Raw genomic sequence first — 19,861 nt, 5'->3', positions numbered from 1 at the left:
ATTCATGAGAGACACAAAGAGAAAGAAGCAGAGATGTAGTCAAAGGGAGAAGCAGGCTTCCTGCAGGGAGCCCGATGTGGGACTCGATCCCAGGTCTCCAGAATCACACCCTGGGCTGAAGGCAGATGCTCAACTGCTGAGCCACCCAGGCATCCCCTAACTAGTCTATCTAATGAAGCGTCTGTCATTATTTTTCTAATAGAAATAGTGTATGTAAGGAAACCAAACCAAACCCACATTCAGTATTTTTATTTAATTGTTTAGCAGACAATTTACATATTTCCCACCCTTTCCTTTAAGTTAGTGTGACAATTTTCCATAATAAACTACTTAAAGAGAAGCTTTGGTCAAGAATGGAATGAAATAGCAAAAACAAAAAAACAAACAAACAAAAAAACCCCCAAATCACTGCTGCTTTTAAAAAACCAACACTGTCACCACTTATATTCAAACAAAAAAACACACAAACGATATTGGCGCCAAATGTGTCTTCAGTGTTTCCTTGCGGCTGGCTCTCCTCACCACCATGCACACGGTGGGGCTGTGTCAGCACATTTGTCAGTTTGTCAGTCTGTCAGTTTGTCATGCTGGATCTGGGAGGCTCACTCAGCTTCACATTATCCGAAGGCCCTGGATGGAAGACTCTAAGGTCTTGAAAATGGAGGAAGAACTCTGAGGGTTAACTGAGGACAGTTCGTCTTTCCCCTCCTGATCCCCCGGCCCCCCAGACTGCCCCCTCTGCCCAAACTGATGTGCAGGCCCTGCACCCCTGAATCTGGAATCTGGCCTAGCTCACCCTGGAGACGTGCTCTCCCAGGCGTGGGCCCCCTGCAGGCCCTCCCAAGCCCTGAGCTCCCCTCCCAGTCCCCACAGGATCTGGACCTGCTCCAGCCTGCATGAGGCCCCAGTGCGGCACCTCCCACCTTCCACCGTGCCTCCTCTCCGAGGTACCGCATTTCACAGGCCACATAGCAGCGGGCCTGGGGCACAACACCCAGGCAGAGGAGATGTGGCCCAAGGACTCAGAGAATAAAGCACAGAGTGTAAATGCCCTGGGAGCTAACTTCATGGGGGCTGCAATGCTCAGGATGGAAAGCACGGCAAGGTGAAAAGGGTGTGTGGGAGGGGCTTTTAGAGGAAGACTGTTTCTCCTGAGTATTCTAGAGGGTTTCTTCCATATTATGTATTTCATCCAAGGAGGGAGGAAAAATCAAACATTATGGTATTGCACAGGCGAGAGCAGAATTCTGTAAACATTTACCTATTTTGGAGGTTAAGAACCAGGAGAAATGAAACTCGAAGGCTCACCCTGGCTCCTCCCCTCTGGTTCCTTATCTTGCCCACTATCCTCCAATCTCCAGGTTACTGTGTTCATTTGTTCCTCCTGAATCTTTCTGGTCTAGCAGCTCGGGGCCAAGCTCCTGTCAGAGGCGGAGGGCACATCCTCCTCACTTGTTCACTGGACTCAACAGCCTCTGCTGGAGCACACAGTTGCCCAGGCCACCCACACCTTACAGCCCAGGGTTTCTCTACTTGGCTATGGACCAAATCCTAGTCGTCTGCAGACAAGAGCCCAGCCACCTCTCCCTGCCCATGTCATCACCTGTTTCCTAGTTCCACCTTGGGCTTCTGGAGGACCCCCTTATAGCCCTGACCACCGGCAGAGCCTCACACTCACGGCGTGCTTGAGCTCAGCTGCTCTGCTCTTGCAACTCAGACTGCTCGCCCCTCACTCCCATGTGCCCCCAAATCCCACCGCACCTGGAGATGTGGCTCAGGCCAATCTCTTCCCTGAAGTACTGGCAATCTATGCACCACCTCCCCTCAAATTCCTCAATGTAGAAACAGAGGCACTGGCTCCTCTTCTGGAGCACCACCCCACCCCTACCCCCTCTACTGGACAAGCCCCTTGAGGACTCTTTCACCTCAATATCCTCAATGCCTAGTACTGGGCCTGGCACCCATCAGGCATTTAGTGAATGTTTCCTAGATTAATTAGTGTAAACCACGAAAATATATCTATATAGTTAAACAGACTGGTGCTCAACACATGGCCTGCTACAAAAATAAATCTCAATTTTTCCTCCAGGAACAAATAGAGATCTGGAATGATATATCCCATCTCACTGAGAAAATCTGGTTTTCCCCTAATGGCTTTCAGGTTTTAATTATTATTATTTTTTTTAATAAGCTCTATGCCTGATGTGGGGCTTGAACTCACAACCCCAAGATCGAGTCACATGCTCTGCTGACTGAGCCAGCCAGGTGCCTAGACTCAGGTTTTAAAGACAACTACAAAGTGATGTTCTACGTTTCTGATGTGCACTGGACTTGACATTTTGTTCCAAGAAACGAGAAAAAGTCTTGTCATCGGAAGAGTTTTAACATAAATAAGATTTCTTATGAAAAGTGGGAAATACCTTGAAATCCCAAATTGTCATGGCTCCATCGATGCCAGTAGTGCAAAATTTGCGACAGTCTTGCTTGTCCACCTCATAAATAGACACTTGACTGAAAAAAAGTAAAAACAAAAGAAAGATTACAGGGTATGTGGTAGGAGTGGGCCCCAACCTCCCTAACAGCATGAGGGCATTTTTTTTTCGTGAGGGCATTTTAAGACAACAAATTCCCCATTCCTAAATATCAAGTTGTCCATCGATATGAGGCTATAGCAACCTGACTCAGAAGATATTCAAATGCATCTCATTACCAGATGTCTAGAAAAGCCATGACTGAGACAAGGTTAAAGGTGAGGTGCTGCATTAATTATTGGGACATGAGAGGCGAGACAGGCCAGGCCTCACCATCCGTAAACTGCCTGAGCACCGAGTGCGGGGAGTGCCACAGCAATGACTGAAAATGGAAACAAAACAGAAACAAACTAGAGGCAGGATGAAGCACGACTGTAATCCAACTGGCTCCAAACAGAAACTCAAATCGTCCTCCCAGACAAGCAGGGTGCAGTAGCCAAGAGCTTGGCCGGTGTGTGAAATTACTCATTGTAACCATAAGCAGCACTCAGACGCACAAGATGCCAAGCAAGTAACGCAGGGAAAGAGATGAATGAAACAACTAACTGGTCTTAGCCTAATTACCTGAAAAACTTTCTCTCTCTCTTTCTTAAGATTTTATTTATTGGGACACCTATGTCTCTGCCTCTCTTTCTGTCTCTCATGAATTAAAAAAAAAAAGATTTATTTTTTTAAAAGATTTTATTTATTCATTCATGAGACACACACACACACACACACACACACACACACACACACACACACAGAGGCAGAGACACAGGCAGAGGGAGAAACAGGCTCCACACAGGGAGCCTGACATGGGACTTGATCCTGGGTCTCCAGGATCAGGCCCTGGGCTGAAGGCGGCGCTAAACTGTTGAGCCACCAGGGCTGCCCAAAGATTTTAAATATTAGAGACAGAGTGCAACAGAGATAGCAAGAGAGAGCACAAGTGGAGAGGAAGGGAGAAACAGGCTCCCCATGAGCAGGGGATCATGACCTGAGCAAAAGGCAGACACTAAACCGACTGAGTCACCCGGGTGCCCCTCAAAAAAACTTGCCAGAAAATTTTATAGCTCAATTTTTCTTTCTTCTCTGAAATGTCTAGAACATTCCCTCTAAGGAAGGAGATGGCAAAGCTATGGCACACTATGGCCTGTTTCTATACAGCCTGTGAGCTAAGAACAGCTTTAATGATTTTAAATGGTCATAAAAAAATTAAGACAATTATTTTGTGACATGGAAATTATGTGGAAGTTCAAATTTCAGTGTCCATAAAGTTTTAACAAAAGACATCCATGCACATTTACATACATATTGCCAATGGCTGCTCACATGCCACAATAGATGTGAGTAGTTGTGACAGAGACTGGCTACCACCTCAGAGCCTAAAATATTTACTCTCTGGTCCCTTACAGAAAAAGTTTGCTGACCTGTTGCTTAAGGGCCAAGAAGACTTAATGACTACAAATAAAAGAGACACGTTGATCTACAAGGGTCTTTTTATTTTTAACAGGAAAGTCTCAAAGATGCAACGAGAGGTATTTACTTCCTGATACACAGTCTGCAGGGAAACTTCAGAGAAATTCGTAAGAAATAATTTCAAAAGTCATTCAAGATAAAGAAACTTGAAGCACAAGAATGCTTTTGCTATGCCTTCAAGTTATTATTTTCAAGAGAACACAGACGTTTCAGCCTATAAAGTCCAGCGGTCCTTTCTACTGAACATGATGATAAGCACAACCTGCATTTAATAATTCTCTCAAAGAAAGTCTAGAGGTTTCCAATCTTCTTCCCGTTATAATCACTACAATGAAAGTTTCTTTACACAAAAGGTCTAGTCAAAAAGAGAAAATCTTTTTTTCTTTTTTAAAGATTTTCTTTATTTATTCATGAGAGACACAGAGAGAGGCAGATATATGGGCAGAGAGAGAAGCAGACTCCTTGCAGGATGCCTGATGTGGGACTCAATCCCAGGACCCCGGGATCACGACCCGACCCAAAGGCAGACACTCAACCAACCGCTCAGCCACCCAGGTGCCCTAAAAAGAGAAAATCTTACGGTACCTAAGTATCAAGAACAGACTACATTTTTCCTTTAGATTTAGAAAAAAATCAAGCTTTCTGGATAAAACACGGTTCCTATATACCTCATGAAAAACTGAAGTCTAGAAACTCTTGGTTTTGCCATATGATGTCAAAGAATTCTGTTTCTTTAATTAAATGATCTTCTGACTGGTATATATTACCTGAAATCCACAGCTGAAATGACAGCTAGAATGACTTTTTTCAGGCAGGGTATAACTAGTCTTCCTGTCATGTGTTCACTACCAGAGGAATGTGACATTCCTGAAAAGACCCCTTTTGTCCTCATTCAGGGTTTGAAAAAGCGAGCCCTGGAAGAGGCTGCAGGGACAGGCACAGGAGCTCACACATCTGCTGGGGAATCAGCACTCCTCACAGGGGATGCCCTGCACAACAATGACTGGGTGAGGGCAGTTCACCCTGTCAGCAGTTGAAAGAGCCCACAGTTGGGAAGCTACAGACTCTGCTCTCATTCCTGAGGGAGGAGTATCTGGGCACACAGTACACACAACTCACAGAGGGAACCCAGCAGGAAATAAGGAGGGGAAGAAAGGCATTCTGGTCACCAGACACATCTCCATAGACAGTCAGGGCCCCACTACGGGAGGCTCCCGGGGGCTGCAGGGAGCTGGGTAGCACGTACGTGATGCTGTTTTGGTGCAGCGTCTCCAAGGCTGTGTTGCGGTCTTCGGTTGTGGCCCTCTTGTCCATGTTACGGAAGCGCTCCATGGCAGACATGTTGCGCTGGATGCTCTGTTTCGGAATGTCTAGTTTGGAGACGAAGGTCAAGCAGCCGCGGTCATCATAGTTAAAGAGCATTGGGCAGCAGTCATGGCCCTGAAATAAGATTCCAGTTAGGCACCGTAGGGCATGCTGCCCACCTCTTGACCCCTTGACAGAATAGACACCACAGGCACCTCTTATTCCTCTGGGCCAGCTATTCTTCTTCTTCTTCTTCTTTTTTAAAAGATTTTATTTATTTATTCATGAGAGACAGAGAGAGAGGCAGAGACACAGGCAAAGAGAGAAGCAGGCTCCCTACAGGGAGCCGGATGCGGGACTTGATCCTAGGACTCCAAGATCATGACCTGAGCCAAAGGCAGATGCTCAACCACTGAGCCACCCAGGAGTCCCCAGACCAGCTATTCTAAAAGGCTACTCTGGTTGGTGCCAGGGTACAAAGTCGCAGAATGTGTATTGTTCCACTTCTGGAGAATGAAATACAGCATACAACAACGTACAATGAAGAGAAATACTTACTGCCGCTACAACGCTGTTCTCTGAGACAAATGACACACTCAGGAGGGGCAGGAACTCTGTTTTCAGAGTTGAGACCCTGAATACAAGAATAATCATTAAACTGAGGTAGAACAGACCACACAGCTTCTCTATAGACACAACAAATGACAAAAGACCCATTTGTACAGGGGCTCATGCAGTATAAACGAAAGCTTATGCTTAAAAGGAGCCCTATGACCTGTCCTTTCAGGAATCTCAAGCATGATGCAGCCCTGGGGTCACCTGTAGAAACAGAGGCCTTTAACCCTCTCTGACCCATGCCCCACTGCTTCTGAGGCCCCCACTCATGACAACTGGTCCCCAGCGAGCCCTTATTCTTTCCTATCTCTGTCTTTGCTCCCACCCCTTTATCCACTTGCTGTCTCTTGTTTGTCCAAAGTCCACCCCGGTCTCTGAAGCTCAGCTTTAATTTGATCCCCTTAACGAAGTTTTCCTGGAGCTCTTCACCTAAAGTGGCTTCTCCTCTCTTGGACTACCTAGCCCTCTGGGTGTCACTGTCACTTATGACTGACTGAACACCTTGTCCTTCCATCCTCTCCTTGCCCATGCTCACTGTGGGCTCATACAGGGTGGGTACAAACACCTAGGGGAGTCTACTCTCTTTTCTCTGCCAGGCACTGGGAGAGGAGCTGGGGCTACCAATGAATACAATAGTCTTGGCCAGCCATGAGCTCATACACAAAAGGGCTGGGGAAGGTGTGTGTATACATAGATACTTAATATTTATCTGCTCCAGCACCTGGCCAAGAGGTCACACAGACATGGCAGGCAGACACACTGGTTGATGAATTCGGATCACAGAACTTCATGTAAAAGATGATGCATTTTCAAAACTAACTCTGTCTCAGGAGAGGCTCCCTCACCGGCCCCGCCAATACCACGGAAATTGGATTAAAGTCCTAACACCTTATCTTAAGGCCTTACTGTGGCACATGTGGTTCCCACTACATGAAATTATTTATGTTCGAGAAGGGGAAGGGCAGAGGATGTAACCAGGGCCAGAAAAGCCAAATCATAAATCAATATGAAGGCAGACAGGGGCTTGTAATAAGCATATGCTAAGAGCTTATTATGCAATACAATAAACTGTACACAAGTCAAATAACCATGACATCCAACAATGATAAAGAGCTAATTACTGTATCAAATGTATAGCACAGTCCCATTTGTGTTAAAAACGAAAAGATATGTAAGTGCCCGTACATGCATAGAAATCCAGAAGACTACATCATTTATTTGGTGTTAAAAAAAAAAATAAGATAAACTCAATTCAATCCAGTTAGGAAAAAAATATCCTCTCTGACATGTCACTTTGTTGTCACTGTACAGTAGGGGGTGCAGAATCACCTGAGGTGACTGGTTCTCAGCACACAGGTAGACAAGTCAGGAAACCTTTAAGGTAGGTGACTTTTAGCTGCTAACAGAAAAGGTTTCACCAGGAAAGAACAAACATTCATAGGGGAAAGAATCCCAATCATCATCTCTCTTCCTCCAGCACATGATGGGCAGATATAAACTCTGACATGTGAGGAGATGCCCAGTGCTCTCCCTAGGGCTGGGCAGGTCCTCACTCACATGTGAGTCATTGCAATTCGAGTTCTTCTGGCATACTCCGGAGGAACTGGTATCAGGGTTTTAAGTATTACCGAATGAAACTCCAAATTAATGGAGTCACTGTTCAGTGATGACACAGAGTAAGAACACTATCTCCTACTTAAGGCTGGTGGATGATATTTACCTGTTGTAAGGGATTCACACTGACAGAAAAAACTGGCTACTTGAAGGAACTCTTACCGACAGCAAACCAGGAGGGTTCTTCAAAGGAATCACCATCACTACCTCCATTAAGAAGTGTTTCTGAAGTGAGACCTAACTCTAAAATTTCTCCAAACAGACATCTAAATGTGTGTCTGTGACTTTAAAGGTGGCCTTGCAGTCCTGGGTCAAGACTGAATGTAATTACACCCAGGGAAGGGAAGACTTAACCCAGCTAGTGAGACATCCCAACCCACTCCCTAACTCCGAACAAAAGGCAAATACTCACTGCACGCTTTTTGAGGCATCAGCAACAGATACAGTGCTGTCATGGCTGACCCAGGCCAGGCGGCTCCCGCTGGCAGAGAAGCTGACCCCATGCACCCAGCCACCAGTGCCACTGCCACCAAACTCTGACATCAGCTGACCAAAAGGCATCTTGCTGCCCCAGGGCGTACTGGCTGGCTTTTCATCCACTTCTTTAATGTAGGCAGAAAACACTCTGCAGTTTAAGGGGCAGGAAAGAAGGAAAAAAAAAAATCAATCAAAGTATTGTGTATATAGAAACAGGCCACAGGCAGCTGCCCTAAGGTGTCTCAGAATGCAGAGATTGATTCTTGACAAGCGAAACATGACAAAGTCACAGTCATAAATCTCTTAAGACCTGGTTCTTAGGGCTGCCTACAGGCCCATCTGAGTCTGGCAAAATGCATACTCAGTTGAAGGGTATACATGGAGACCTATAACGTGTCATGCCCTGCACTAGGGGTGCAGTTCTAGAAGTAATGAACACCAAAGCCCTTCCCCCCTCCCATCCCAGAGCACATGTTCTGGGGTAGGATCTTGCCATCCTGCCCCTCCCTTGCACTCGCTGACCTTGCTAAGTGAGCACAGCATTTTTTCCTGTCTACTTCACTATCATTTTCAATACAGTATTCCAGGAAGCCCACACAGTCAAACGGTAGGAGAGGAAACTATCTGCTAAGCTGCAATAAACCAATGGCATTAATCCGTTTAAAGAAAGAAAGGGACATCCAAAGAGGAAGCCACGGGAGGCCGGGGAGAGAGTGGGCAGGCTCTCCCTCATGCTGCCATGCTATCAGAGCTCACTGTCTAGTCTTTGTGGCTGGTAGCGTCCAGGGTGAAGGAGGGTCCTTTACAGCCTGCTGTCAGCAGTCTTTCTCTCTTCTCTCATTCCATGAAGCTGTGTGTGAGGAGGTTTGGATGCAGAGTCAGGAAGCAGGAGGGAGAAAGAGCAGCTGGGAATCTACCTAGTAGAGCTTTTCTTTAAGAACCTCTGGACTTAAAGACTCCCTAAAATGATCTGGGATATTTGCCTCCAAATGACAATGACAGTAGTAGCTTTGGAAGAGGCAGAGGACTGGAGAGGTGAAGGACACAGTGGGTTATCTGTAAGTTAGAGGACACGACCTTAGAATCACTGGGCTTTTTTTTCATCCAAACAGAGCTGACATACTGTATTACATTAGTTTCAGGTGTACGACATAGTGACCCAACTTCTCTATACCCTATGCCATGCTTCCTGCAAGTATAGCTACCATATGTCACTGTACAACACCCTTGACCATGTTCCCGGTCCTCCTTGTGACTACTCCATAACTGGAAGCCTCTACCTCCCACTCCTCTTTACCTGTTTTGCCCATCCCCTCACCTTCCTTCTCTGGCAACCATCAGTTTATCCTCTCTATTTATGAGTATGAGAATCACTGGGGTTTAAATCAGCATCACAAAAGCCACGGCTCTAGTCATCAGAGGCTGGGTAGTTCTCAGTCAAAAACCGAACTCTTACCCAAAGGACCACAAATCAAAGTTTATTTCTGGAAATTAATATTATCAAAAGAATTGGCAACCCATTTTCAGAACCAGATTTTTTAGACACAGTCCAATAATCTAAGTGTATGGATCATTCAATTCCAACTTTTAAGGGAGCTAGAATGACTGGGTAACACATCATAGACAACAAAACTCCTGAATTCTACCAGATGATGCTGTTACACTGGTTCTTACATAGAAAAACCAATCTTTTTCCAGATGTATCCCCATTCCACAGCCAAATTTCCACACACATTGTTTTTTTTTTTTTTAAGATTTGATTTATTTATTCATGAGAGACAGAGAGAGAGGCAGAGACAGAGGCAGAGGGCAAAGCAGGCTCCATGTAGGGAGCCTAATGTGGGACTCGATCCTGAGACTCTAGGATCATACCCTGGGCCAAAGGCAGGCGCTAAACTGCTGAGCCACCCAGGGATCCCCTCCACACACATCTTTAAAACAAACAAACAAACAAACCACCAAATCCTTGGATATTGTTGGATATAATAAATCACAAGCCATGTTTTCTGGAAATTCTCCACATAGCCTACTAAAGAAAGATACATCCCATTTCCCAACCCACCGTGTTGTCAATGTGAAGTAACATTTATTTGCTTTTCTTTTGGCTAAGGGGAAAAAAAGCCTTCTTGGCAAAAAATAGCTTTAAAAAGCAATTACACTGTATGAGCCTTACAGCTCTTAGCAAAGTGGCTGTGTTTCTTCTAGCTTCACGCTAACAACAAATAAAAAACTTGAACTGAAAAGGAACAGCAGGGCAGCCCAGGTGGCTCAGCGGTTTAGCGCCGACTTCAGCCCAGGTTGTGATTCTGGAGACCTGGGATCAAGTCCCATGTTGGGCTCCCTGCATGGAGCCTGTTTCTCCCTCTGCCTCTCTCTCTCTCTCTCTCTCATGAATAAATAAATAAAATCTTAAAAAAAAAAAAAGAACAGCAAATAGTTCAGCACAGCATTGTTCAGCTATGTTTTGTTCATCTTAGCTTCAGCCAGGAATTTGCCAAATCTCTGCCTGGGTTATGAAATGAGAAATAATATCATAGTCTGAGGGCTTCTATACCTCTGCTCCAAGCAGAATATTCTGCGTAAAGAAAATTTCCCCGGCCCCACCCTCACAGCTCCCTCCTACTATACCTCCCAGTCCACTTCCTTCCTTCTCTGTGATATCTGTGTTTGCTTTCTTAGATCCCAAGCTCCTTTCACTTCTGAGTCCCTAACAGTGCCTAACACAGTACCTTGCAAGGAAAAGGAACCTGAAAAATACTTGAAAGATGAACAAGGAACAGATCAATTCTGTTTGCCAATTCTCATCTGCTCCCACCTGCATTTGAAATCACACGATCCTGCTGCCAGCAAAACATTGTTGGGATGCCAATCCAAGCTGAGGACCGTGGAGCGAATCGGCTTTTTAATGTGCTTGCTTACCCACCTACAAAAGAAGAACATCCATTTCAGTTTATCCACACCTCAAGCCTACCAAAGGGCCTAACAAAGGTGTGCTAGGTGATACACATGTGGCAACCAGGTCTTCTCCAGAGAGGAAGGCATAGAGGAAGAGGAGCCATAAATAGTCCTTTCTGTTCTTTTAGGCTTTGACATTCTTATCACAGCAGTCCATTCTGAACTTTCCTGGCAACCAGGGGATCCCCAGGAGTAACTATATTTATGGATTAACTCTGGATACTGCCTGTGGAGTTTCAGATTACATGTTACTTTAACCTTTAAAATACAATACGTGGTTTGAAATGACTTAGATTTTTTTTTTGGAACGCTGAAAAGCCTTTATTTATTTATTTATTTATTTTTTAAATTTTTTAAATTTATTTTTTATTGGTGTTCAATTTACTAACATACAGAATAACCCCCAGTGCCCGTCACCCATTCACTCCCACCCCCCGCCCTCCTTCCCTTCTACCACCCCTAGTTCGTTTCCCAGAGTTAGCAGTCTTTACGTTCTGTCTCCCTTTCTGATATTTCCCACACATTTCTTCTCCCTTCCCTTATATTCCCTTTCACTATTATTTATATTCCCCAAATGAATGAGAACATATAATGTTTGTCCTTCTCCGACTGACTTACTTCACTCAGCAGATTTTTTTTTTTAATAAAGATGCAGCGACCTGTGATTTCACTTTGGGTTAAGTCTGGCTTGTAAAATAGCTCAATTTCCTTACTACGTCTCTGTGAAGCTGTGAATTACTATTTTCACAGAGAAATCACAACCGAGAAAATCACAACCTCTTATGGGAGGTTCTAACTGATACTCTAGCTCCACTTGAAAGTTTTTTTTCTGGGGATCCCTGGGTGGCTCAGTGGCTTAGTGCCTGCCTTTGACCCAGAACATGATCCTGGAGTTCCGGGATGGAATCCCACATCGGGGTCCCTGCATTCAGCCTGCTTCTCCCTCTGCTTTCCCTCTTCCCTGTGTCTCTCATGAATAAATAAGTAAAATCTTAAAAAAAAAAAAAAAAAGTTTTTTTTTTCTGTCTGAGATCAGTCCTTACTCTGGCTTCACTAATTCAGTTTCTACCCCTAAATTGCTGTTTAAAAATCAATCATGTTCTGCTGTTTAGGAGCTGAGAGACTGGGGCAACTGGGTGCTCAGCTGGTTAAGCATCTGCCTTTGGCTCGAGTTGTGATCCCAGGGTCCTAGGATCGAGCCCCACATTGGTTCCCTGCTCAATAGGAAGTCTGCTTCTCCCTTTCCTTCTGCCCCCCTTCTTGTGCTCTCAAAAACAAAACAAAACAAAACAACCCCCCCAAAACAAAAAACAAACAAAAAAACAAACCTTAAAAAAAAAAAAAAAAGCCAAGGAGCTGTAATATCAAGCCAAATACCCATCCTTAAATGTCAAATTACTTTTTCACAAACTTTCTCTTAGGAACCTAAAAAATTTCCTTTTGAAAAATAGATAATATTCTGACTTGCTTATAACGTAGTTACTTTAAAGGTTTTTATTTATTTTTTTTTTTAGATTTTATTTATTTGACAGAGAGTACACAAGCGGGGGGTGGGGAGCAGCAGAGGGAAAAGGAGGCTTTGCATGGAGCTGGGAGTCCTATATGGGGGTTGATTCCAGGACCCCCAGCATCATAACCTGAGCCAAAAGCAGATAGATCCTTTTTTTTTTTTTAATAGGAGCAGTAGCAACTGTAGGAAGTAGCTACCACTTCTTCTTCTTTTTTTTTAAGATTTTATTTATTTATTCATAGAGACACATGGGTGGGGGTTGGGGAGAGAGAGAGGCAGAGGGAGAAGCAGGCCCCATGCAGGGAGCCCGAGTGGGACTCGATCCTGGGTCTCCAGGATCACACCCCAGGCTGCAGGGGGCGCTAAACCGCTGTGCCACCGGGGCTGCCCAGCAGATAGATCCTTAACCAACTTAACCACCCAGGCACCCTTCTTAAAGGCTTTTAGAGATGATTTTTAAGTATTCACATCACTCCAATGAAATGTTCTACAGCTGAGAAACTCCCCTGAACACGTCTTCTCCAAATGACAATACCTTGTACTATAGAACAGACCAATTTACCTACATTTGAGATTTTTTGTCAGTGAATAAAAATGTGAGCAATTGCTGAGACTAAATGTTACCTAGGAAGGGAAGTTTTTATCTACTCATTACAGCGAGTCTCCTAAAATGATTTCTGGCAGACAACATTTTGTTAGACTTATTTTTACACATACTTGAAAGAAAAATGCAGGTCTTAAATTCATAATTTAATCTTGCTGCAAATTCACAGACTTTCTTTCCAAAGAACTAAAATTTCTGAGATTTCACTGAATTTCACAAAACATAATATAATCCATTCCTGTCACTGTTTCAGCAGAAAGCAAACAGTAACACTAACATAAAGAGTAATGTGTACTCTGCTATTTTTATTGGAAATACAAACACTGCCAGATTAGTACTGAATGACAATTCCACATTGAAGGCTATTTACTACCCTTTGTGAATGCATGCCAGATAGAGTCGTTTTCTTATCAAAATAAGCAAGAAGGATTAGTTAAAATAAGTTACTTAGCCATAAAATCAATCTCTGTATTTTGAGTGCTCAGCTACAAGTGATTTATAACAAAAAGTACAACAGGCTGACTATGGTTCCAAGACTTCGGTCAATTTTTACTTCAACAGTTTAAATGAATAAAATATTATTCCAAGACAGATTTGGTTAGCCAATAAATCATAAAGGAGTACAGTGTTATCTGTAGGAATCTTCAGAAGATATTTTAAGTAGATAGTGAGGAAAAAAATTACTCAAGTCATGCATGGCAATCTCAAGTTTATGATTTCTCCATAAGAATAAGAAAACAATGTGGGCAGCACAGAATGAGAAGAGTAACAACATCTTACAGAACATGCCAGTTAGGAGATCAGAAAATGGGGCTACAGGTCTGTATTGACGAGAAAGATGGGAGATTTGACTGAATGTAGCATGGAAGAAGGAAAAATGCTCAGAGGAAATGGAGATCTTCAGAGGCAAAAAAAAAAAAAAATCTCCAGATAAGGAAAAACTGAAGTTATAGTTAAGCCTTCAGCCAGTGCCTCAAGAAGTCACCAGAGAACACAGTGCTCCAAATGTAGAATTCCACAGAAAGAAATAAAAAATACTCAGATATTGCTCACCAGTCATTTTCAGACTCGAAGTAACAAACAGAAATGAGTCGTGCTCCGCTTCCCACAGCAAATTTGTTCTCTAGCGGGGACCACTTGACAAAAGTCGCTGCACGATTAATTCTCAGGATCACCAGGGTTGGCTTCCAGACACCATCTTTCTGACTCCAGACATAGGCATTGCGGTCTGCCCCACAAGTGACGATGCGGTCACTCTTGGGAGCCCAGTCAATACCTGCAAGTGAGACGCAGTGTCATGTGCTTTGCCTGGCCAATGACAAGAGACATGAAACAGCCAGGTGGGTACTGCCGGCAGGGCTAGCTGTGGGCATGGGATCTTACTCCCCAGTCCCATCCTTTCCCCCATCTATGGTCCTGATCATCATTTCACACAAGGCAAGGTTTGTCTGTGAAGTTCAAAAACAGGATCCTCCATGAAGTCAGGCAGAATAAAGCTGTTTTAGGATTGTGGAGATTACAAAACTAAACAGGGGCATTCTACTATCCACTCAAAGGTTTCTCAAGTTACCTGGTATAAAAACCAACCTTTTATTAGATTTGTGTGTGTGTGTGTGTGGGGGGGTGTTAAAAGTACCTTTATTCATTAACAGACCTCACTCCATGATATTAACTAAAAATCTGCTACATGACATCTAAATAAAACATCGGGATAAACTAATCTTCAGTAAACAGAGAGAAAAATGTAAATTGTGACTCATTATATATTCTTCTGAGGGTCACTGTCATTTAAACTAACCTAAGTACCTTTTCTGTATGATACAGGTTCTAGAAAGAGTCCTTGAGTATCTCTGCATCTAAACTAGGAAAAGATCTAAATATGTGTCTGAATATATGGTTTACTTTTCATATTTGACCAGATTTTTACTTATTTGGTGGCTGTGAGGGATCTCAAAGTCAATATCAGTTTGTTACATATCCAGAGTAAAATCTGCTATGTCTCAGTCATTTTATAGTTACATGATGAAGTATTTCCTATAAATGTAATTCCACATTGAATATACAGAAATGTCACTAATATATATATATATATATATATATATATATTTTATTTATTTATTTTTTTAAGTAGGCTCATGTCCAACACAGGGCTTGAACTCACAACCCTGAGGTCAGGGTCTGAGTCAGATATTTAACTGACTGAGCCATCCATGTGTCCCAACTAATAAATTCTTATTAACCATTAAAATATTAATCATTAACATTCTTAACATGTAAACGGAAAAAGGATGAATGAAAATCAAAGTTTCCATTGGTCATAACTCACAGTGACTTTAGTTGTATGAAGAGTTCATTTATTCTTTCACCTACAGGAATAGTCTGCTCAATTATTTGTACCACTGAGGGGAAAAAGATATGAGGGACTGTATTCTAAGTAATGTATATTTTGTAAATCCATTAATTATAGGATAGTCTTGCAGCCCTCTTTATTGGATTTTAAGTTTTACTTTTAACTACAAAAGCAATACCCACAAAGAAATATCACAAAGGGATGTGCAGGAGGTAAACAAAGCCCCACCCCCATTCTTATGTAAGTATACATTTCTCCCCCAAAATGATATTAATATTATGACAAACATTTTCTACTCCCTTTTTTTTTTTTTTTTTTTAAATTTTTATTTATTTATGATAGAGAGAGAGGGGGTGGGCAGAGACACAGGCAGAGGGAGAAGCAGGCTCCATGCACCGGGAGCCCAATGTGGGATTCGATCCCAGGTCTCCGGGATCGCGCCCTGGGCCAAAGGCAGGTGCTAAACCGCTGCACCACACAGGGATCCCTTTCTACTCCCTTTTATAAATTAGTACCAGTTACAGATTATTTCAGAACAGTGATCTATCATAATTCCCTAAAACATCTCATTGTTGAATGTTTTGTTAGTCTCCAATCATTTACTAAAATAGATAACATTGGAATAAACATTCAGGAACACACTTTTTTGTTCTGGTTAAAATGATCTCCTTATGATAAATTCCCCAAAGTGTGATGCAAAATATTGTTATTTTTATGAATGTGTTGTTTTCTTAACTTGATTACAAGTTTCTTGACAATTGGAAGCAAGCCTTTGAAACTACTATGGTGGGCCGACCCTAGGGAAATCCCTTCCCTGTGGGTATGGGCAGGACCTGTGACTTGCTTCTAACCAATGGAATGCTGGAAAGATGATTAGATGTACACAATTAGTGGACAAGATTACATGAATCTTACAGCTGCTAGGAAATGAATTCTACCACCAACAACCTGAAGGAGCTTGGAAGTGGATCCTTCCCTTGGTCAAGCCTCTGATGAGAACTCATCCCTGACTGACAGCTTGATTACAACTTGTGAGACCCTAAGCCAGGGTCCCAGATAAGCCATGCCCAGCTACTTGACCCACAAAAATTGTGAGATAATCAACCTGTTTTGGTTAGGCTGGTAATTTGTAGTATTTGTTACACCAAAGAAAACAAATGCATCCCCTAATATCCAAAATATCACCTTGTAATAAGAAAGTTCAGTGATTTTGTGATGATTTTGACAATCTAAAATTTTACCCCTTATTCCATATGATCACAATGCTGATTAAACACCTACATGTTTGATGAGAATTCCTGAGGTGTTTAAGCATGAGGCACCTAAAAAAATCAATATTCATACTCTAAAAAAATAGAAAGGACCGTCTTCTGCTTTGTTTCATACTTATAGTCTACTGCTATAACTATCTTTCATTTGAATATGGAAGCTGTAAAAAGGGTCACAGCTGGGATGCCTGGGTGGATCAGCAGTTGAGCATCTGCCTTTGGCTCAGCGTGTGATCCTGGGGTCCAGGATCAAGTCCCACATCGGGCTCCCTGCATGGAGCCTGCTTCTCCCTCTGCCTATGTCTCTGCCTCTCTCTGTGTGTCTCTCATGAATAAATAAGTGAAATCTTAAAAACAAACAAAACAAAACAAAACCCAAACTATTGTATTTGTTATTATTGAAAAGAAGAGTTCTTATCTTTAAAGAAGAGTCCTTCTCTTTTGAAGACACAAATTGAAATATGAAATGATACAGTGTCTGGGATGTGCTTCCAAACTGTACAAGGAGGAGAAAAAAAAACTGTACAAGGTTGGCTGTGAGGTGGTAACTGCTGAATCTGGGTGATGGTGGGTATACTACATTATTCTGCCTTTTTAATATTATCTGTTTAAAATGTCCATAGTAAGATGTTTTTTGAAGAGTGATCACTTTTAACACACAAAAAAAAGAAACTCAAAGAAACAAACACCAGGGCTCTGATATCTTTGATGTTAACCATACTCCTTTTCTCTGTAGTACCGACTAGTCTTTTCTTCTAGAAATCTTCAGAAGATTTTTTTTCCCCTGTAGTTACTATCTTTCTGAGAAAATATGTTTGATCCTTGGTCTCTTGCCACAGTTATATTTAGATTTTTCCAACAACAGTTTTTTCAGATCTAAAAAAAATGTCATTTGAGCATTTGGATGAAAACAGGCCCAAGTTCAAAGAATTTCAAAAGAGAAGCCGAGGAGAAAAAAGAACATGACTAAGTATTTCATTTTTTTTGGCTATTTCTTTGGCCTTTACTTTAGCCCTTTCTCACTTTAAAGTACTTCCTTTTTTTTTTTTTTTTTAAGATTTTATTTATTTATTTATTCATGAGAGCGAGAGAGCGCAAGAGAGAGAGAGAGAGAGAGAGAGAGAGAGAGAGAGGCAGAGACACAGGCAGAGAGAGCAGCAGGCCCCATGCAGGGAGCCGGACGTGGGACTCGATCCCGGGTCTCCAGGGTCACACCCTGGGCTTAAGGCAGTGCTAAACCGCTGAGCCACCCGGGTTGCCCTTAAAAGTACTTCCTAATGGGGATCCCTGGGTGGCTCAGCGGTTTAACACCTGCCTTCGGCAGGGCGTGATCCTGGAGGCCCACGTCGGGCTCCCTGCATGGGGCCTGCTTCTCCTTCTCTGTGTGTCTCTCACGAATAAATAAATAAAATCTTAAAAAAACAAAACAAAAAAAACCCCCACAGTACTTCCTAACACTAAAATTCCAATTTAAAATATGAATGTTGGGCAGCCCTGGTGGCCCAGCGGTTTAGCACCGCCTGCAGCCTAGGGCATGATCCTGGAGACCCTGGATCAAGTCCCACATCGGGCTCCCTGCATGGTGCCTGCTTCTCCCTCTGCCTGTGTCTCTGCCTCTCTCTCTCTGTGTGTCTCAATGAATAAATACATTTTAAAAATATATGAATGTTCTTATTTTTAGGCCATAAGGCCACTGGCAAGCGAATGTAAAGAAAACAGGCCAAACCTAATAGAAATAAGGTCACGGGAAAGCAATAGTAACAAAAATAGAAATTATAAATTATGTCTTTAATGCTGGCTCAGTAATATAGTCAGTTAGCTCCTGATGCTCACTAACATCACATTCAAATCACTGGTTAAAACAAGAAGGGATGGTCATGAGTTTCTGCAGGAGAATAAAATGGAAAGGATGCAGGCCAAAACATGCTGTTTTTCCCCGGCTGGCGGAAGGATATCTTTAAGCTCATTAGTATGTTGGCGGTTTAGAGGTAAAATTCCAGGGTCACAACTAAAAAAAAAAAAAAAAATCATTATCAGTTGCTTTGCCACCCACTTGAGAGCAAACGTCACTGCAAAGAGGGAAAATCCAAGACTGCAGTGAGAAATTTGTAATTGAAAAGTTATGAATAAGTTGTGACATGCTTGACCGAACTATTCAAAGCAAGAGGCTAAATCAACTCTGCCAGAAAATGGATAAAGAAAAAATAATAATGGTAAGGATCAAGGAACAAGAATTCTTTCTGAACAGAACAGTAAGTGGATATGTCCGTTTAAAAATAGCCCAGTATCACTTCACAAAAAAGCAATTCATTCTCTTAAAATTTAGTATCAGGATTTGGTTCACTGAATTCTGCAAACCATTACAGAAATTGTTTTTATCTCTTACTTTTCCAACCTCCCTTATTTAACACCTGCTTAATGAAACTCGGCACTGCTCTGGTCGCCATCTTTATCCTTCTAGTCATCGATAGTTTTTGTCAAAGATGAAAGCTAATGTACACTTGGGAATCTGCCTTAGAGTTAATGCTTTAAGATCCTTTCCTCTATGAATCAACAAGAAAAAAAAAAAAAAAACTCAATGGAAAAATGGTCAGGAGTAATGAACAGTAAAGTCCGAGAAAGAAACACAGTTGGCTAATAAACATCAAAAAATATGCTCAACTTTTCTATTAATCAGGAAAATGCAACTTCTAGAGACACAACCTTTCACTCATCAGACCATCTAATCATATAAAGTATGTGTGGGTTGGGGAAAAATAAGCACTCCCATACAGGGGGGCCAGGATGCAGGCAATATGACCATGCCTAGTAAAGTTGAGGATGTGCACACCCCGGTGGTACAACAAATTTGCCATATGCAAACATTCACGCATGCACAAAGAGATCTGCGCAAGGATGCTCAATTTAGCACTTCACTATAATAAGGAAAAACTGCAAACAGCCTAACTGTCCTTCAGTGGAGAAAAGAGAGTAAATAAACAGTGGTTAAAAGGAATAAACTTGATCCACATAGAGCTCAGGAACAACATGAAACGCAAAAGCAAGCTGGAGATGCACATGATGCCATTTATGTAGCACTTTAACACACCAGCCAAAAGTACTAAAGATTACATATGAATATGTATATGTGTATGTAAAAGTATTAAAAATGAACTGTGACAATGTCATAGC

General features: G+C 42.5%; 1 protein-coding gene across 1 annotated transcript in view; it reads right to left on the bottom strand.

Annotated features, from left to right (window-relative positions):
• Nucleotides 1–233: 233 nt before the first annotated feature.
• ARPC1A (actin related protein 2/3 complex subunit 1A) overlaps nucleotides 234–19,861 on the bottom strand; it is a 33,530-nt gene continuing 13,902 nt past the window's right edge. Inside the window, exons 4-10 of the mRNA XM_072837033.1 lie at nucleotides 14,126–14,348; nucleotides 10,819–10,926; nucleotides 7,939–8,151; nucleotides 5,856–5,931; nucleotides 5,239–5,432; nucleotides 2,421–2,511; nucleotides 234–651 (exon numbers count right to left, since the gene is read on the bottom strand). Of these exons, the coding sequence (XP_072693134.1) occupies nucleotides 613–651; nucleotides 2,421–2,511; nucleotides 5,239–5,432; nucleotides 5,856–5,931; nucleotides 7,939–8,151; nucleotides 10,819–10,926; nucleotides 14,126–14,348 (944 nt within the window). The 3' untranslated portion in view covers nucleotides 234–612. The remainder of the gene's footprint in view (nucleotides 652–2,420; nucleotides 2,512–5,238; nucleotides 5,433–5,855; nucleotides 5,932–7,938; nucleotides 8,152–10,818; nucleotides 10,927–14,125; nucleotides 14,349–19,861) is intronic.

This window comes from Canis lupus, chromosome 8, assembly GCF_048164855.1.
Source record: "Canis lupus baileyi chromosome 8, mCanLup2.hap1, whole genome shotgun sequence".
Classification (NCBI taxonomy): domain Eukaryota; kingdom Metazoa; phylum Chordata; class Mammalia; order Carnivora; family Canidae; genus Canis; species Canis lupus.
Note: the sequence above shows the minus strand (reverse complement) of the source record. Positions and strands in the feature narration are given on the sequence as shown.